The following is an 18,193-nucleotide window of genomic DNA, read 5'->3' on the forward strand; positions in this document are numbered from 1 at the left end:
ACGTTTTTCTTTTAGTTTATTCAAATAACCATTTATGTATTTTGCAATCGTTTATTTTTTAGTTACATTCATGTCAAAATATTGCGTTTTTCCTGTTCTTCCTATTTCTTTTTTTCAATCTTTTGCTTCAAATGAGCCCTAAAGGTCCCGTTTGGACGATAAGATTATAGATTATTCTAACTTTGTGATAACAATTGTTTTTCCATTACACGAGAGACGCACATGCACACACACCACTGCATGGGTAACGCCATACTCATACACCCACGAATGTGTTGTGCACATGTTTAAAGGAACAGAAATCAATGTCACATACTTAGACTCTGTGCCCTTCACTTATTGGGAGGCAATTATATAGTAATAAAATATTAGTATTCCGCGGGAGAAGAGAAAGGTCCCCATCGTTTGGCTTATTTCCTAATAAGACAAAACGGCTTATTAGGAAATAAAAATAAATTTGTGGGTAAAACTTTTATAAATGTGTTCTTTGTGACTTAAAAGCTAATTTGAAAAAAAAAACTACGTTGAAAATATGTCAAAATCAATCTTAAAATTAAGCTTGAAAATTCAAAATTTGGCTTTTTTTTTGGCTTATTAGGCCATCCAATGAGGCTGAAAAAATAATCCAAGACGGCTTGGCGATGAACAGCTGCATCCAGTAGCAGCAGGCAGGATGTTCCTTCCTACTTCCAGTATAGACCAGCCTTGTTTTATCTGGGCCTCTTCGGCCTGGGATAAGCCCAGGTTCTGCTCCTGCAGGCAGGCAAGCCGGATGTTCCATACTTCCATTCTCAAATAATTGACACGGTTAATTATGATCATGTCATTTTAACCGCATTCTTTTTAAATAATTATATTAAGTACTCCTGAATAGAAGTTATATTTATGATTATACAACGCTCAATAATATAACATATTTAAAGTATTTATTAGAAATGAAAATTAGTTAATGCTAAAACTAAAATAATATCGATATCAATTATTGAAAAACAGGGAAGAAATCATCCAGACAACACTAATTTACACTACACACCACCTTTGGGAAGAAATCAGGCTAGAGGAAGGTGTGCTCTGCTTTTGGGATCCTTTGGAACAATTTACACTTCACACCACCTTCCCTTCCCTTCGTTCTGAAGCCCTTAAGAGAAACTGAGGTAACGGCGAAAGATCTTAGGGCTCCTTTGGTCCCTATAAAAATACCGGTCTGTTAGAAAAAGAATCATATATATCAATCGGTTCATGTGTTTTTCCTACCCTCCACCTAACTAATGATTCCCATAACTTTCTTATGTTTTTTTAATCTATAGGGACTCCTTTAAAACATGGGAATATAAAAAACACATGATTCAAATGTCATCGCACCTTGAATCCAATGGAATGAAAAATACATAAAACCGTTAGGATGAAGCATAGGAAAACACATAGGATTTAGAGATGTAGACACACATGAAAAATTCTAAGAATTTGGAGTTAATGCTAGGAATCCTTCAAAATTATCATGAATCATGTCATTTCATAGGAATTTCAAAGGAGTTCTACAGACTCAATCCTTTGTTAAAATTAGACTCATAAAAACTTTTCTTTATGATTCAAATCTTTTTAAGTTTCTCTACTTTTCTTTTGTTGTAAAGGAGCCCAAAGATTTAAAGCGATAAGACACTTTAATTCTGTATTTTTTTTTTCCTATCCAACATTATAAGAAGGGAAAATTACAAAATTCACCTCATAAGTCACTTGAGTTTGATATTCCACCTCATGAGTCATTTTGCCGCAAATACACACCTCCTATTTAGTTTATTGTAAAAATCACCCAAATGCACACATGCGTAACCGAATCAATTTGTTATCGCTGATGTACAGTTACCACAGGCTAAGCTAGTCAAATCAATCGTGTCCAAGTGCTTGCATTAGACTTAGGAGGTGTTTAGATCTAGGGGTGTAAAGTTTTGGCGTGTCACATCGGGTATTATACAGGTGTCGTATGAGATGTTTGGACACTAATAAAAAACCTCATCCACACATGGCGCGGGTCGCATACTTGCGTGGCCCTCCTCGCCGTCGTCCATTAGCCGCCGGACCTTGCTGGCCACCTCCACGTAGGGGTGGTAATGGGCCCAACATTTTGGTCTAGAAAATGTGATGGTTGGGTAAAAAAAGGTTGTGCTGAAATTTAGTATTTTTTTGCTAAAAATATTTAAGAGTTAATGGGTTGTGAAAGAATCCACGGGCCTTGACCCATTACCACCCCTACCTCCACGCGCCCGACAACAGCGGCGGCGTTCGGCCCCCGAAGGCCCGGAGGAGGCGGTCCACGCGAACACCAGCGCCCGGTCCGGTTTTTTCCACTAGCCCCGGAGGAGGCGGTCCACGCGGACGCCAGCGCCGAGGATGTCCGCCACGTGCTTCGCGTTCTCCACCTGCTCCGCCATCACTGGCCACGTCAGCGTCGGACGACCGGCGGCGAGGCTCTCCAGCACGGAGTTCCAGCCGGCGTGGGTGACGAACGCGCGTTGTGGGACCAAGCCACGGACGATCTTCCCGTCGCCGCCGGACCGGCCGATGGCCCAGAGGAAGGCGTGGCCGGAGTCCACTACCCCGTGCCGGCCGTACGCGAGCGTGCCGAACGACACGTACTCCGTACGTTTCTTGTGTGTACGTTGGCATGATCAGGTTCATCTCTTGAAAAATAATCCTTTGTGTGTATGTTTCTTGTGATTCATGTATTTTTCCACCAAAGAGTGATTTCGGGCATGTTCATTTTGATGCCATTTTTAACCTTACTAAATTTTGATAAAATTGCTAAAAAATGGCTATATTTAGTTTGCTGCTAAATTTTGGTAACAATATAAGAAATCCTACCGGTTGCTAAAATTTTGGCAACTATGTCAAAATTTTAGTATAGTTGTCAAAATTTTGACAATATCAACATTTGGTATTGTTTTCTTTGGTATCAAAGTGAAAAGACCCTTCTATAGTTTTCTTGTTCTTTTCGAATAATAGTATTTTGACACGATAATTCTGTAGTACTTTTTTTTATTGAATCATTGGAGTTTCAAAAGAGTTACTATACTATTCTCGAGTGAACAATTTGCTCATGGCAGTGAGCCGGTGCAGGCGTGCAGCAGCAGCACTGCCACTCTGCCAGTGCCAGATGCTGAGGTGGTGTTTGGATCCAGAGACTTAACTTTAATCTCTATATTTAGATACTAATTTAGAGTATTAAATATAGACTACTTACAAAACTAATTACATAAATAAAATCTAATATATGAGACAAATTTTTTAAGCCTAATTAATCCATAATTAGAGAATGTTTACTGTAGCATCACATAGGCTAATCATAGATTAATTAGGCTTAATAGATTCGTCTCGCGAATTAGTCCAAGATTATAGATGGGTTTTATTAATAGTCTATGTTTAATATTTATAATTAGTGTCTAAACATTCGATGTAATAGGGACTTAATTTTTAGTCCTACCTAAACAGGGTCTGAGATGTAGGAGTAGGGGTAGTGACAAACACACTAGCAGTGGCCTAGGCCACCGGTCGTTGGAATGGATAGTACTCCCTCCGCCCTGATTTTTCTCCCTGGTCACATCGAACATTGAACACATAATATCGAACATTAAACACGTGCATGAAGTAGTATTAATTAGGCTAAAAAACAACTAGAGAGACTGTTCTTTTAAGCTAATTGCTTTATAATTTGACAACGTTGTGCTAAAGTAAACATTTGCTAATAACGGATTAATTAGGCTTAATAAAATTATCTCGCGGTTTACTGACGGATTCTGTAATTAGTTTTTTTATTAGCGCCCAAACACCCTACGCGACACCATATGTAATACCTGATATGACACGCCAAAACTTTACACATCTGGATCTAAACATCCCCTAAGACGTCTTGACTTTGGTCAAAGTCAAACTGATTTAAATTTGACTAAGTTTATAAACAAATATAGTAATATTTATAATACTAAATTAGTTTCATCAAATCAATAATTAAATATATTTTCATAATAAATTTGTCTTGGGTTGAAAATGTTACACTTTTTCTCCAAACTTAGTCAAACTTAAAGCAGTTTGACTTTAACCAAGTCAAAACGTTTTATAACCTGACACGGAGAGAGTAAATACTATAGGCGTTGTTTAGATTCAGGGGTGTAAAGTTTCTGCGTAGCACATCAGGTATTATATAGGGTGTTGCATATGGTGTTCGGGCACTAATAAAAAAAACTAATAGCACCATATTATCAAATCATGGAGTAATAAAGCTTAAAAGATTTGTCTCGTAAATTAGTCGTAATATGTGTAATTAGTTTTTAGCATATATTTAATACTTCGTACGTGTGTTTAAATGTTCAGAAAGGAGGTAAAATTTTAGGGTAGGGTTTAGATCCAGGTGTGGAAATTTTGCCGTGTCATACTGGATATTCAGACACATATTTAAAGTATTAAACGTAGTCAAATAAAAAAACTAATTACAGAATCCGTCAGTAAACCGCGAGACGGATTTATTATACTTAATAAATCCGTCATTAGCAAATGTTTACTGTATCATAATATTGTCAAATCATGGAGCAATTAGGTTTAAAAGATTTGGCTCGTAAATTAGTCGCAATATGTGCAATTAATTATTTTTTAGTTTATATTTAATATTTTATATAGATGATAAATATTTAATGTGACAGGGTATAAAATTTTAGGGTAGGATTTAAGCACCCCTAAACAGGCCCAGAGTACGAATTTTATTCAAACTTGAAATGACATGAGGTCGATCACTTGCCATTGTGTCGACGTGTTCTACAGTTCGCTCAACACTTGCCACTGTCGCCATTCTCCGAGCTCGCCGCCGCCGCCGTGCCGTCGCCGGCGACGACGTAGCTTGACCGCAGCTCGTCGACCAGCCGCCACAGTGCCTCCCGCGACGCGCCGCCCTCCCCCACCGCCGCGCGCGCCGCCTCCCGGACCTCCTCGGCCCTGGCGCGGATCGCGCGGCCCTCCTCGCCGCTGTCCATCAGCCGCCCGACCTTGCCGGCCACCTCCGCGCGCCCGACGACGACGCCGCCACCGTGGACCACGCGGACGCCGGCGCCGATGATGTCCGCCACGAGCTTCGCGTTCGCCGCCTGCTCCGCCATCACCGGCCACGCCAGCATCGGCCGGCCGGCGGCGAGGCTCTCCAGGACGGAGTTCCAGCCGGCGTGGGTGACGAACGCGCCCACCGCCGGGTGGGACAGCACGCGGCGCTGTGGCACCCAGCCGCGGACGATCTTCCCGTCGCCGCCGGCGTCCACCGGCGGCGACCACTCGCCGCCGGACCGGCCGATGGCCCAGAGGAAGGCGTGGCCGGAGTCCACTAGCCCGTGCGCGAGCTCGTCGAGCTGCGCGTCGGGGAGGTGCGCCTGCGTGCCGAACGACACGTACACCACCGACCCTGGCCTCGCCGCCCGCTCGTCGAGCCAAGCGACGCAGCCTTCCGGGTCGTCGTCGTCGTCGTCGTCTTCCTCCTGCTTCGTCTCCGGCGACTCGCCGGCGGCGAGGAACAGTGGGCCGACGAGCCACGCGCGGGATCCGGGGTGGTAGAACGACTCGAGGATGGCCGCGTAGTCGCCGTCGAGCGCGGCGAAGCTATTGACGAGGACGCCCCAGCTCCGGTGGTCCCAGTCGCGGACCTCGTCGTGGAGGAACTGCGTCACCGGGTCGTCGGGGTTGCCCCCCTGGATCACGGCGTCCGGGACCTCGTCGGCGGTGATCCTCACGTCGTCCGGGAAGCCGGGCACGTGGAACTCCGCGCCGCCCTCGACGCCGACGTGTGGTCGCCTCGAGGCGAGGGTGAAGCAGAGCGCCAGGGAGAAGGGCGACATGCCGTTGAACGTGAGGCGGCGGACGCCGGCGTCGTCCGCGACGCGCTGCGTGAACCCGAGGAAGAAGTCAGAGACGAGCACGAGCGGCGGCGGCGACGGCAGGGACGCGAGGAACTCGGCGAAGGGCTCCCGGAGCAGCGCCGTGGCGCGGAGGAACGCCGGGAAGAGGGACTGCGACGGGAGCGCGTCGGTGGACTCGACGCCGGGCGGGATCTGCGGGTGCGCCGGGAACGGGATGGCGACGACGCGCACCGACGGCGACGGCGGCAGGCGGCGGCGCGCGAAGGCGAGGTTGGCCGGGGTGGTGACGAGCGTGACGCGGAGGTGGTCGCCGTGGTGCGCCGCGAGCGCCGCGGCGAAGTGGAGGAGCGGGATCATGTGGCCTTTGGACATGAGCGGGAAGACGACGACGTGGTCGCGGCCGGCCAGGGTGGCGCCGTCGTTGCCGCCGACGCCCTCTGCGGCAGGGCGTGTGGCGTCGTCGGCGGCGGCGGAGGCGGGCATGGTGTTCGACGAAGCGTTGGACAATGGGTAGTTTGGTGAGCTACAATAATTGGCAACAAAGTGCAGTAACGAAGGCTTTATATTGTGTACCATGTGTTTGCATGCTTATGGTTCTATACTTCTCTATAATTTTATATATTATGCGGTGTTTGAAAAGGAGGGATTAAACTCACAAAAATTTTAGTCTCTATGGGAGGGGCAAAAGCTGTCTAGTCTCTACTTTCCAAACACCATCTTAGATGATGCCCTATATGGCAATATTTCATATGAATTTTTGTTAATATTATACTATAAACGATGGATAGAAATATTTTGAAATAATGTGAAAATGACGTGGTGGATGAGGATTTGATATGCTTGCATATTAGTAAGCTTTAAAATATACCCACTTTATCCCATTGCATAATAATTTCTAGAGTTTAGATTTTGGTTGTTCTAATGGTAGATAGGCACAAATGAATATGCATAGTGATAGTGTTGACAAACTTTAAGTTGCTCAACTGTAATGAATATCTCCGTCAAGTAAACTGTGACAACACCTAATAAGTCAATTTAGGTGGTGTTTGGATACTGGGACTTAACTTTAGTCTCTATATTTAGACACTAATTTAGAGTATTAAATATAGGCTACTTACAAAACTAATTACATAAATGAAAGCTAATTTGCGAGACAAATTTTTAAGCCTAATTAATCTATAATTAGAGAATGTTTATTGTAGCATCACATAGACTAATCATGGATTAATTAGGCTCAATAGATTCGTCTCGCGAATTAGTCCAAAATTATGGATATGTTTTATTAATAGTCTATGTTTAATATTTATAATTAGTGTCCAAACATCCGATGTGATAGGTACTTAAAAGTTTTAGTCCCATCTAAACATGGTCTTAGTATATTAAAAAGACAATATTGATGAGGTCACTGAAATCGTGAGAGCATAACTCTATCTCTCGATTTCTCGATTAAATTAATCGTGATATCTATAAATATTAATTAAATATCTGAATACGCTTTAAATAGTATCTTAAAAAAAATCCAAGGATTTATTGCTGGTCCAAGCATGCATTAATTAAGAAAGGTACACTCATGCATTAATTAAGAAAGGTACTCATATGCCTGCGATGACGACTTATTGGCTATAAGGTTTTTTTCAGCCTTCTCTTAACCCACACATATAATAGTTAGCTATTTATAATTAATACATGGCCCACTTGTCTTTCTCACATAATTTCTTGGTTATTGTGTCCAAGTTGGCTGTAAGTTTACAGCCCGCTTTTTCTCTCTCCTCTCTTCTCTCCTCCACCTTAGCATTTAGCCGACTTACAGCCTCCTATTATACTTGCTCTTAGTTGTTATTACTACCTCTGTCCCCAAATATTATAATTCTAGATTATTTAGCATATACTCACTTCATCCACAAAAGTTGCACCTATTATTTTTTTTTGTCACAAAGACTAAGGAAAAATTAAATCATCTTCGATGTTACAAAATCAAAGAGTGAATGCAAGCATGCAACCAGTGAGTATTTAGATGACTCCTTAAGTCTTAATCAAACATTTAATTTATCTCATCATTTAAGTCTTGAATGTATAAAGACTATAAATAGGAACAACTTATTTAAAAAAAACTTAAATGTGAAATATATCAAACTTTTGTGGATGGAGTATTAAGGTTTCAAAAGAAAAACTATGGTGCCCCTCATCAAATGGTGCATAGGTAAAAGTTGGGGAGTGGTTGAGGGTAGAATATAGAGAAATTTGAATGAGAAATCATTGATGAGACCATTAGTACTTTACTGTGACAACTGTTTTGGGGGCAAATTTGAATACTAAAAATACAATTATTATGAGATGGACGTAGCACTCTATATAAGTACAACTACAAACGAACATGAAGGTTGAACTCCGAGGTCCAAATTAACTTGATACTACCTTCTACACTCTTTGTTCTATAGAAAATAAATCGTAGCTATAAATCTAGATATGTGTGTCAGGTTCATAGCTATAGTTGAACTTTTTATTAGACGGAGGGAGTATGCTGAGTACAACTATAAATCTTCAACTCATTTGATGTGTTGTAGTAGATAATCTGCAGTGGACAACATACTACTCACTATATCTCAAAACATAAGAAACTAGTACCAGATGTGACATTTCATAGTATTAAGATTCGAAGTACTACAATGTACAATGTGTCATATCTATTACTAGATTCTTATAATTTGGGATGGAGATAGTACCTCCGTCATTTTAGAACGAATGGAGTAGTTATTAAGATCGGACCGAATCAGTGGTCCAATCAGAAAAAAGCCAGAACCAAAGCCTCAGCCGATTCGGTCTAGCTAAAAGATCGGCCATGCAATCAGATCAGAGAAAAACCGGTTGAACCCACGTTGACGATTTAGTTAGAGACACGTACATATTTGAGCCGTGTTGAATCGGTGGTCGAACTGGTTGGAGTACCATACTCATTGTAAACTGAGGGCTCACCGGTTTGACATCTGGTCCAGTGCTAATAACTATGATAGAGAGAATTGCTTAAGGCAGCTAGTTGTATTACTAAAATGTCCCATTTTTAGGACCATTCTTAATTATTAACTTCTCAGCTAGGTTATTAGCTTGTATTTTAAGAGCACGTTTTTCATGGTACGTACTTCCAATATAAATTTTTCTTTAAAAATTAAATAAATTCAATTTTAAATTTATAATAAATAATATTTAATTAATTACTCGTTAATGATCACCTCGTTTTATGTGTACCAGCTGATTAGCTCAGCCTTGCCTCTGTGTCCGAACGGGGCCTCATCGTCATAGTTGACCACTAATTTCAAATACGAAACGAGGAAATCCAACAAATGTACCTTGTTCAACGTAGCAGTACACTAGTACAGCACTACAAACTTGACGAGGGAGAGGACCGAATATGCAGCGATCAGCATTGGTAAAAGCTTAAGCGCATGTGCGCCAATTGACATCCCCTGTGGTACTGCAGACGACATGCGCAAGTATGAGCATTATCGACCTTCTAGATTTCTCTCCCACCAGTACACTAACTTTTGTTACATGCTATGTTTAGATCTAAAGTTTGAATCTAAACTTCAGTCCTTTTTCATCACATCAACATGTTATATACACATAACTTTTCAGCCACGTAATCTCTATTTTTAACTAAAATCTAAACTTTGAGATAAACTAAACACAGCCGTAATGTTCCCAACCTTTTGAAATGAATAAAAGGTTTAGGCTGGCAAAAGCCAGCCGTACTTCCCTTCAGAAGGGTAGTAAGCATCAAGATTTCGAATATTAATTGATGGAGTCAACACCCACGACTTATTCACGTGGCCACCACTAGTCTAGCACACAAAAACTGTTTCGTACTATTCCACCGTACCGAAATTGTTCCGCTATAGTATTATTTTTTGGTAGGTGTTGCTGGACAACTAAAAAGTCACATAAATCATTGTTGCCACTTGCCATGCTACTATTGCTTTTGCAATAACATTTGCTGTGCTTATCACATAGGGATGAAATGTGAACAAGTTATTAGAAGTTTATTTTATGAAAAATTAAATAAAAATGAACTAAAAAAACAAAAATCAAAATGTATAGTATCATATTGGTTATAATGTATATTTTCGCTTCAAATTAATAATAACTAGTCCAACCTATTATGGCAGTGGTAGTCAAATCAATCTTCTCACAAGTCTTAAAAATAAATAATGGAGTGTTTAGATACAGCGGCCAAAAGTTTTGGCGTGTCACATTAAATATATGGACACATATTTGAAGTATTAAATATAGACTAATAACAAAACAAATTATAGATTCCGCATGTACACTGCGAGACGAATTTATTAAGCCTAATTAATCCGTTATTAGCAAATGTTTACTTTAGCACCACATTATCAGGTCATGGAGCAATTAGGCTTAAAAGATACGTCTTGCAATTTACACGCAATCTGTGTAATTAGTTTATTTTTCTTATATTTAATACTCCACACATGTGTCCAAACATTCGATGTGACAGTGTAAAAAATTTTGCCAGGGGATCTAAACAGGCTCTAAGTTTGTTATTATACTCTGTAAACCTTGTGGTCACAAATTTTGAGTTTCCATGCACATTGGAAATTCTCATCTCCCAATCACAGATGCAGGTCGTTTGCAGTACTGCACATACAGTACTGCATGGGATCTCAATTGCTGCCCAATCACACAACTACTAGTAGCAACTAGCATAGCTGCAAGATAGATGTTCATATGGCCCAACCGAACAAGCCAACTATCTCTCACTCTTTCTCAAAAAAAAAAAAGAGAATAAGTTCACCGATCGTCACTCGACTCTATGTTGAGTTTGTTTCACATCCCTTATCTCCAATACCAGAAATCTTCACCCCTAAACAATACAAAACCATGCAATTAGAGTTAAAGTGGTATCCTAGTCAGCAATAAAAAGGCCCACATGTAAGTGATAAGAGAAAATGTGGGGTCTGCATATCTTCTTTATTCTATTTTCTTTTCTTTCTTCTCCTTTCTTTGGTGAGCCCGGGAGGCCGCCGCTGGCGGAGGGGGGAGAGGTGGCCGGCGAGCCCGGCCGAGCTCCGCCTCTATCGACGCCGCCTCGAGTGCCCAACAAAGCCATAGCTAACCTCGCCCGCGTCTTCTCGGCGGGGGCGAATGCCCCTGTGGCGGGCGTCTCACCGCACCACTCTAGACTACCTCGCCAGCGGGGGAGTCAAAGGCGAGCTCCTTGCGGATGCCGATCTCGCTATTGCAGAGGAGCTCATCAAGCCGATCCGCTGATGTAGCCGCTGGCAGTCCTGGCTAGCCCGGCCAAGCTCCGCCGTCACCACCTTAAGCACCCACTGAAGCCGCAGGTGACCTCACCCACATCTTCTTGGTGGAGGTAGCGGTGAACACCCCTGCGGCGGTCGTCGCACCGCACCACACCAGACTACCTCGGCGGTGGGGTGAGTTGGAGGTGAGCTTCTTGTGGATGCCAACCTCGCCATTGTAGAGTCCCCGGCTGCTGACGAGGTCGACGACGTGAAAGAATACGAGGGAGGGGGCAGGCAGACGCGAGGGAGGAGCTCGTCAAGCCGAAATGCTGTCGTTGGTGGTCCCAACGTCTACCCCTTCAACACTGGCAACCATGATGAGATCCCACTCTAGCTCGTGGAACACGAGCGGGAGGCTACAGAGGGCGAGGCGACATGAGGTGTCGGTAGCACGGCAAGGTTTGGTTAGGATGTGCAGAGCGGGTGGTGGTGGAGGGCAATGAGTTCACGAGAGGTCGAGGGTGCCGGAGCTGCTGCTGTCGGTGGTGCCATCCTCCTCACCGGCTGCTCTTCCTCACCGTCTATTGCTGGGCGCTGCCCGATGATATGGGCATAGAGTAGAGATTGAGAGAGAGGGGGGAGGGAGGGGGGGGGGTGAAAGGGAAATGGTCATTGACAAGTGTGCGCCGACATATGCCACGTCAACAAAAACCGAGGATAATATGGTACATATTGCTAAGGTACTTATTTTACATGGTTTCGAATACTTGAGGGGTCAACATTTCTAACATTGAGGATTAGGGGGACGTCATGTAGACTCGATCTGAAGTTGAGGTACTGAGAGTGAACTTATTCCAAAAAAAGTGAAAACAATAAGCCCACTATGAGTCCACGGGCCCAAAGACCCAGGCCCAAACCGCGTGCCGTTTCCCCGCACAAGCCCAACCCCACATATATCATCTCACCCCCATCTCTTCCCTGTCGTCTTCTCGAACTCTCCATCTCGGGATCTCGCCCACCCACCACTCCACCCCTCTCCTCTCCGTGCGCCGCCGCAGAATTCCTCGCCGCCGCTGCCGCCGCTGCCGCCGCCGCCGCCGTGAGGTCCCTTGAGATCGCGACCGGAGCAGGTGGGTGATCCGCTCCCGCCTCTCGCCCCCCTCGTACCTCCCCCCCTTCGTGATCCCAAACCCTAGATCCGCTCGCACGGCCCCTTGCGGGATTAGATCTGTCGGTCTCGGGGGGCAGGTCTCTACGTCGTTTACGTGATTCGTTGTTTAATCCGATTGTATTTTTGTCTTCTTTTGGCGATTTGATAGGTGCAGGTTGCGATGGCCCGCGTGTACGTCGGAAACCTGGATCCCCGCGTGACGGCGCGGGAGCTCGAGGACGAGTTCCGCGTCTTTGGAGTTCTTCGGAGGTTAGTGACTCAACCCACCTGTGGTATGGATTGTGTGCGATTGTTTCGGTTTTCTGCTAGAGCTGCGTGCGCATGTGTATGTGTGAATCATATGGGGGAACGTAGCTTTAGCCCACCATCGGAACAGCCAAACTCGTTCTAGGGCCTGAGTTACCTATGCAGCCACATTTATGTAACTTTTGGGGAAGACGATTAGCCATACCAGCAGTGCACGGTGAAATTTTAAATGTTGTAGGCTTTTCTGAAATCCTGTTCCGACCCTAGTAGATCTTACTGTAATAGAAGAGGTAGAGAGGGAATTTGATGGATTCATTTTACTCAAGATTATCTTATTACAAGTCGTTATTTAATTATTTATTCATTTTGAGATGTATTGATCTTTCTAGAGCACAATTACTTCCCAGCTATGGCATCCAGGCTTTAGATTGCAGTGTACCCATCTACCTGACATCAATGGCCTCCAACCAAACACTAGACTTCAAGCACCTTGGATTAGATTTTATCAGGATACAAATTCAACTCATTCAGATATCTCACTTGTATGGCTAATTTACTGTATGCTGGAGATGCTTTTACGGTTTTTCTGTTGCCTAACTTTTTCTTATTTTCTTGATGTGCTGCCAATAAGTTTCTTGCCTGAGGCCATGTATTTGTATTTTGCACCCACAATTCAAATTATGTTTGATGCTGATTGTCCTGATGCAGTTTGCTTATTTTTGTTTTGTGCAAGCAGTGTATGGGTCGCAAGAAAGCCACCAGGTTTTGCATTCATTGATTTTGATGACAGGAGGGATGCTCAGGATGCAATTCGTGATATAGATGGTATGTGAATGCTTTTATGAGAACATAGCCTCTGTCAGTTGGATCTATCACCTCTGAGAATCTTTCTGCTCTGATTTTCTTTTGGTGAGTTACAGGGTGGTCTTTGCTTGCAAAAATATCTTGTGAAAGTTAAACTTCTTTCAGAGGCTATGACATATGCCTATTAGTTATGACATGTGTTACCATTATATCTATACTTTGTTTTAGTACCAGAATTATGTGAATGTGATGTGGCCTGCTGTTTAGATTATGCTTTTCCTCCCCAGTCCCTCTCCCTCATCCACTAAAACACCTCCTTGCACTGTTATGTTAGAGCAATTTCATGTGTGTGCATTAATCACTTGGATGTATAAGTTGTTTGGTTGGTGAATTAGACATTGTCAAGAGGGTCAAGATCCTACATTTATGGGGGAAGTGGGGTGAGGCGATAAGGCGTAAAACAAACAGTAGTGACAACTCTGAATTTCTAATTTTTAAATGGCTTCTTTTATAGGCAAGAATGGATGGAGAGTTGAGCTGTCTCGTAATGCAAGCAGTGGTCGTGGTGGCCGTGATCGATATGGTAGCTCTGAGAGCAAGTGTTATGAATGTGGTGAGACTGGGCACTTTGCTCGTGAATGCCGTTTGAGGATTGGTTCCGGGGGTCTAGGCAGTGGAAGGCGTCGTAGCAGGAGCCGCAGCCGCAGCAGAAGTCCCAGGTACCGCAGGAGTCCAAGCTATGGCAGAAGGTAATCAAAATGTCAAATAACTATTACAATGTTGCAATAGTTAAAAGCTTTTTGTTACTATAAGTTAATAGTCACAATACCATTGTTGGGACTGTTGGTTCTGCTATGGATTTCAGTCTTAGTGGTTTGCAACCCTACTCACTCTTTGATACAACTAAGTTCTCTTTCTGTATTCATTGTAAAACATTATATGACCTGCACACAATTTGTTAATTTAGGGGTGCCTATGGTCCAAATTTACAAACACTAAGATAAAGCTTGTAATTTTTTCTATTCAGTATTTATCCACCTGTTGCCATTTCCCAACATGTAGGATAGTAAGTGCTAGCAAAGAATAGTGTAGCATTTATGCCCTGTTTTGTGTATGTAACTAGTATATTTACACGAAGAAGAAGAATAGCATATCTGATAATGTTATAAATGATTTGCTATGTGAGCAGAAGTTACAGCCCTGCAGGGCGCTCTCCAAGGCGTCGTAGTGTGTCACCGGCTCGTGCACGCAGCTATAGCAGGTCACCACAATACAACCGTGGCCGTGATGAATCTCCTGCCTATGATAACGGGTAATGCAGATTTCAGTAAGCAGTTATCATTTTACTGTTTCTAACTGAGTTAACCATTTTCATCATTCGCTCTTTGACAATCTCTAATATGTTCCATTTATGGTGTCAGATATCGCCGCAGCAGAAGTTAGAGCTGAACCTAATGTCTAAAGACTGCTGTTACAAATGTTACTTTGTGGGTTGTCAGCTATGAACAATGCCCTACTCCAAAGATCATCATCAACTCTGGACTTTGATTAAGGTTCTCATAACTTATCTACCTTATTATGCTTTGTGTTTGAAGTTATATTACTCGAGAAACTTATGATTGGATGTGTATTCAACTAAGTTCAACTGTCTTTCTGTGTGTCAATAAGGCATCGGCCTGCACTGCTTAAACGACTCGGCCGACTACGGCTACCAGTTATATCTTCGTGGTTGTGTTCTTCGCTCTTCATTCTACGCGCGCCCTCGCCTGCTTCATGCAAACGTCATACAGCCCCATTAGTATCTGCCTACAACACCTCTTCGTGATCCATATACTTCGTTGAAGATGCTGCTCATCAGAAAACAGTAATGGCCTTCTTTTATCGTAATAAAACTTTGGTAATATTGTCTTCGGAACAACAGTAAGTGCAGCATCTGGAAGTATTGGTGAAACAAAGTTCTTCCTAGGCATAGACTCCAGAAAATGAATCTGCAATCCGAGGAGCTGCAGTATTCAGTTGGATGATTTACACCCCTGCCCTGTCCGTCACGCCTTGTGGCAGGTAAATGAGGTCACCAGAGGAGTGCTTTTTGACAAGGCCGATTTCAGCTCAGCAAGCACTGTGTCTGTGCAAGCCTGCTTAAGATTTTGTTGGATGCAGCCAGAGGTTTTGCTCTCCATGATCTTCCTTCTGCACTGCCTCAGCCTACCCTGCGTGCTGCCGTCTAGCCAAGAGCCTTCGCCACCACTGCTTCCCGGACGTCGCCTTCGTTTCCACTGCTTCCCCGGCGTCTGATTTCATTTGCTTAGCATTTGTTCGTCAAATTAATGTGGTGAATGGTTATTTCTTAGGGTATCTGATTGCATCTACGGGTGAAAAATGCCAGATGTTATTCAATTTCGTCGTCGAAATGTGATCATATTCATATCATCGCATGCCTTTTGCACTGCATTGCCGTTTCATTATCCCGACTCGGGGGTTGGTTGTGTGGCCAAGATGCCTAACCGACCATCAACGTCAAGATGCGCACTGTAGTGTAAGACACAAGCACATCCAAAAGGTTGGTGGTGACATGAAGAAAGCTGACGTTTCTTGCCGATCAACTATTGGTTGCCGTTCGCCTACCGTTTCATGTTGCGCGAATTGTCCCAAGATCGTGACGCTGTTCTCCGTTGCGCCGTTCGGGTTAACCATTGGCACACGATACGTAGCGTTCCTGAAAAAAATGATACAATCTCGCATGAAAACGGGGCAAATTCCCCCTCGTTCAAATCCAAACAGCTTTCTCTTGAGTCGCGGCTCGCGACGGCGGGACATGAGCCGACGACCGGGTGGTTTGGTTGGTGCCGCGCACGCAGATGATGGCATGCAGGTGGGCGTGGATGGATGATGTATGGGGAGAAGAAAGTAAAGTATGCAAAGGAGGATGGGTTGGTGATGCGAGGCGCCGCCGCATCGCACCAGGACATTATCCCGATCGAAACGGGCTCAATAAACAAACGGCTCGAGGAAGGAGGATTAGGTAGAGGATGATCGATGGACGATCCCTTTGCTTTTTTTTGTCGACCTTAGGGGGCTTTGCCGCCGATATATTGTATTAAAAAAAGTCGTTAAATTCTTATATTTTGGGAAGTACTACCCCTTCCTTAAAAAAAGATATACTCTAGCTGCGAACCTGTACTGCTGGACAGTGGACACGCATATGATCAGATTCATAGCTAGAAATGGATTTTTTTTTTGGGACGGAGGGAGTATCTATTAACTTGGGGGTCATATTATTTTCTTTTTCAGATACTTCACCAGATTATTACAATGGAGTGCTCCACGTCTTTAAAATACCTTTTCGGAATGAACTCTTTTCTACTTCCTCCATTTCATATTATAATCTGTTTTGATTGTTTTAAAATCAAACTTTTCGAAAGTTTGATTAAGTTTATAGAAAAATATAGCAACATTTATAGCACTAAATTAGTTTTATTGAATCTAACATTGAATATATTTGAAGTTTATTTTTTTATGTTAAAAATATTGCTATATTTTTTATAAGCTTTATCAAAGCTAAAGAAGTTTGACTTAGAAAAATATCAAAACGACTTATAGTATGAAACGAATGTAGTACAATGTTGTTTGAGCATATCACTTGTTTAAATTATTTATATAATTTACTTATCAAAATATGTAATCTATTGTTATAATAAAATTAATAATCTGATTCAGATATGGCCTACGAGCGTATATTTTAGTTATAATAAAATATTGAAACAATAGATTAAATAATTTACTTATCAAAATATTTAATCTATTGTTATAATAGAGAATATTATCTCCAATGCAGATGCTTACTCCCTTCGTCCCATAAATTTTAGTTTTAGTATTGAAGATAATATTTTTTAATATAATAAATCTGAACATTCAATATCAGATTGCCCTTCGTCCCATAAATTTTAGTTTTAGTATTGAAGATAATATTTTTTAATATAATAAATCTGGACATTCAATATTAGATTGATTTTTTTCTTTGGATAGAGGGTATATGTTGGAGCCTGGAGGAGAAAATGAACTTCACATGCGTATGCCACAGGCAGACAGGCTCATATGATCACACGGATCCATCAGTCCATTACAGCCTAAAAATGCATTCTTTTAGCAAAAGAGTAGTTGACCAGGTCTCCTTGTCAATCAATACTACTACTAGTAGTAGTCGAGTATTGGAGTAGTACAAAAAGCAGCAGACCAAAAGAAAGAATCTCTCTACTCGACTAAAAATCACACCTTCACCCTTCATGTCAACACACTAACCGCGATATTTACCCCAAATCCCACCGATTTAACAGCGGTTAGTAGTAAAAATAAAGTAACTAGGTGATGTTTGTATCTAGACTTAACTTTATTCTCTGTATTTAGACACTAATTTAAAGTATTAAATATAGACTACTTACAAAAACTAATTTATGTCTCTGTATTTAGAGACTAATTTAGAGTATTAAATATAGACTACTTACAAAACTAATTATATAAATAAAAACTAATTCGCGAGATAAATTTTTTAAACCTAATTAATCCATAATTAAAGGATGTTTTCTGTGGCATCACATAGGCTAATCATGGATTAATTAGGCTCAATAGATTAGTCTCGTGAATTAGTCTAAGATTATAGATGGGTTTTATTAATAGTATACGTTTAATATTTATAATTAGTATCAAACATACGATGCGATAGGGATTTAAAATACTTTTAGTGATCTTAGGCCCTCTTTGTTTAGGCTTATAAGCCAACTTATAAACCGAAAAGTCTAAACCTAAACAAACAAGCGGCCTTTTCGTTT

The 18,193-nt window shown here is 42.3% G+C and overlaps 2 protein-coding genes across 4 annotated transcripts; one reads left to right on the plus strand and one right to left on the minus strand.

The window, feature by feature from the left end:
• Positions 1 to 4,617: 4,617 nt before the first annotated feature.
• On the minus strand, positions 4,618 to 6,535 carry LOC127777233 (UDP-glycosyltransferase 73B4-like). Its single transcript, XM_052303793.1, has one exon. It carries the CDS (start codon positions 6,462 to 6,464, stop codon positions 4,815 to 4,817), a length of 1,650 nt encoding a protein of 549 aa, XP_052159753.1. The 5' UTR covers positions 6,465 to 6,535; the 3' UTR covers positions 4,618 to 4,814.
• Positions 6,536 to 12,133: 5,598 nt separating this feature from the next.
• On the plus strand, positions 12,134 to 15,797 carry LOC127777542 (serine/arginine-rich splicing factor RSZ21A). Of its 3 annotated transcripts, XR_008018343.1 has the most exons (7): positions 12,141 to 12,276; positions 12,466 to 12,566; positions 13,300 to 13,388; positions 13,882 to 14,116; positions 14,557 to 14,679; positions 14,789 to 14,920; positions 15,036 to 15,797. XR_008018343.1 is itself a non-coding variant. In XM_052304148.1 (6 exons), the coding sequence occupies exons 2-6, from the start codon at positions 12,478 to 12,480 to the stop codon at positions 14,808 to 14,810; spliced, it is 558 nt and encodes a 185-aa protein (XP_052160108.1). In that variant the 5' UTR covers positions 12,134 to 12,276; positions 12,466 to 12,477; the 3' UTR covers positions 14,811 to 15,085. The 3 variants fall into 3 exon arrangements, 2 of the variants coding, with proteins under 2 accessions (XP_052160108.1, XP_052160109.1); XM_052304148.1 differs by having other exon boundaries at positions 12,134 to 12,276; positions 14,789 to 15,085; XM_052304149.1 differs by having other exon boundaries at positions 12,472 to 12,566; positions 14,789 to 15,085.
• The last annotated feature ends 2,396 nt before the right edge of the window (positions 15,798 to 18,193 follow it).

The sequence above is a fragment of the Oryza glaberrima genome, chromosome 6 (assembly GCF_000147395.1).
Source record: "Oryza glaberrima chromosome 6, OglaRS2, whole genome shotgun sequence".
Taxonomy (NCBI): domain Eukaryota; kingdom Viridiplantae; phylum Streptophyta; class Magnoliopsida; order Poales; family Poaceae; genus Oryza; species Oryza glaberrima.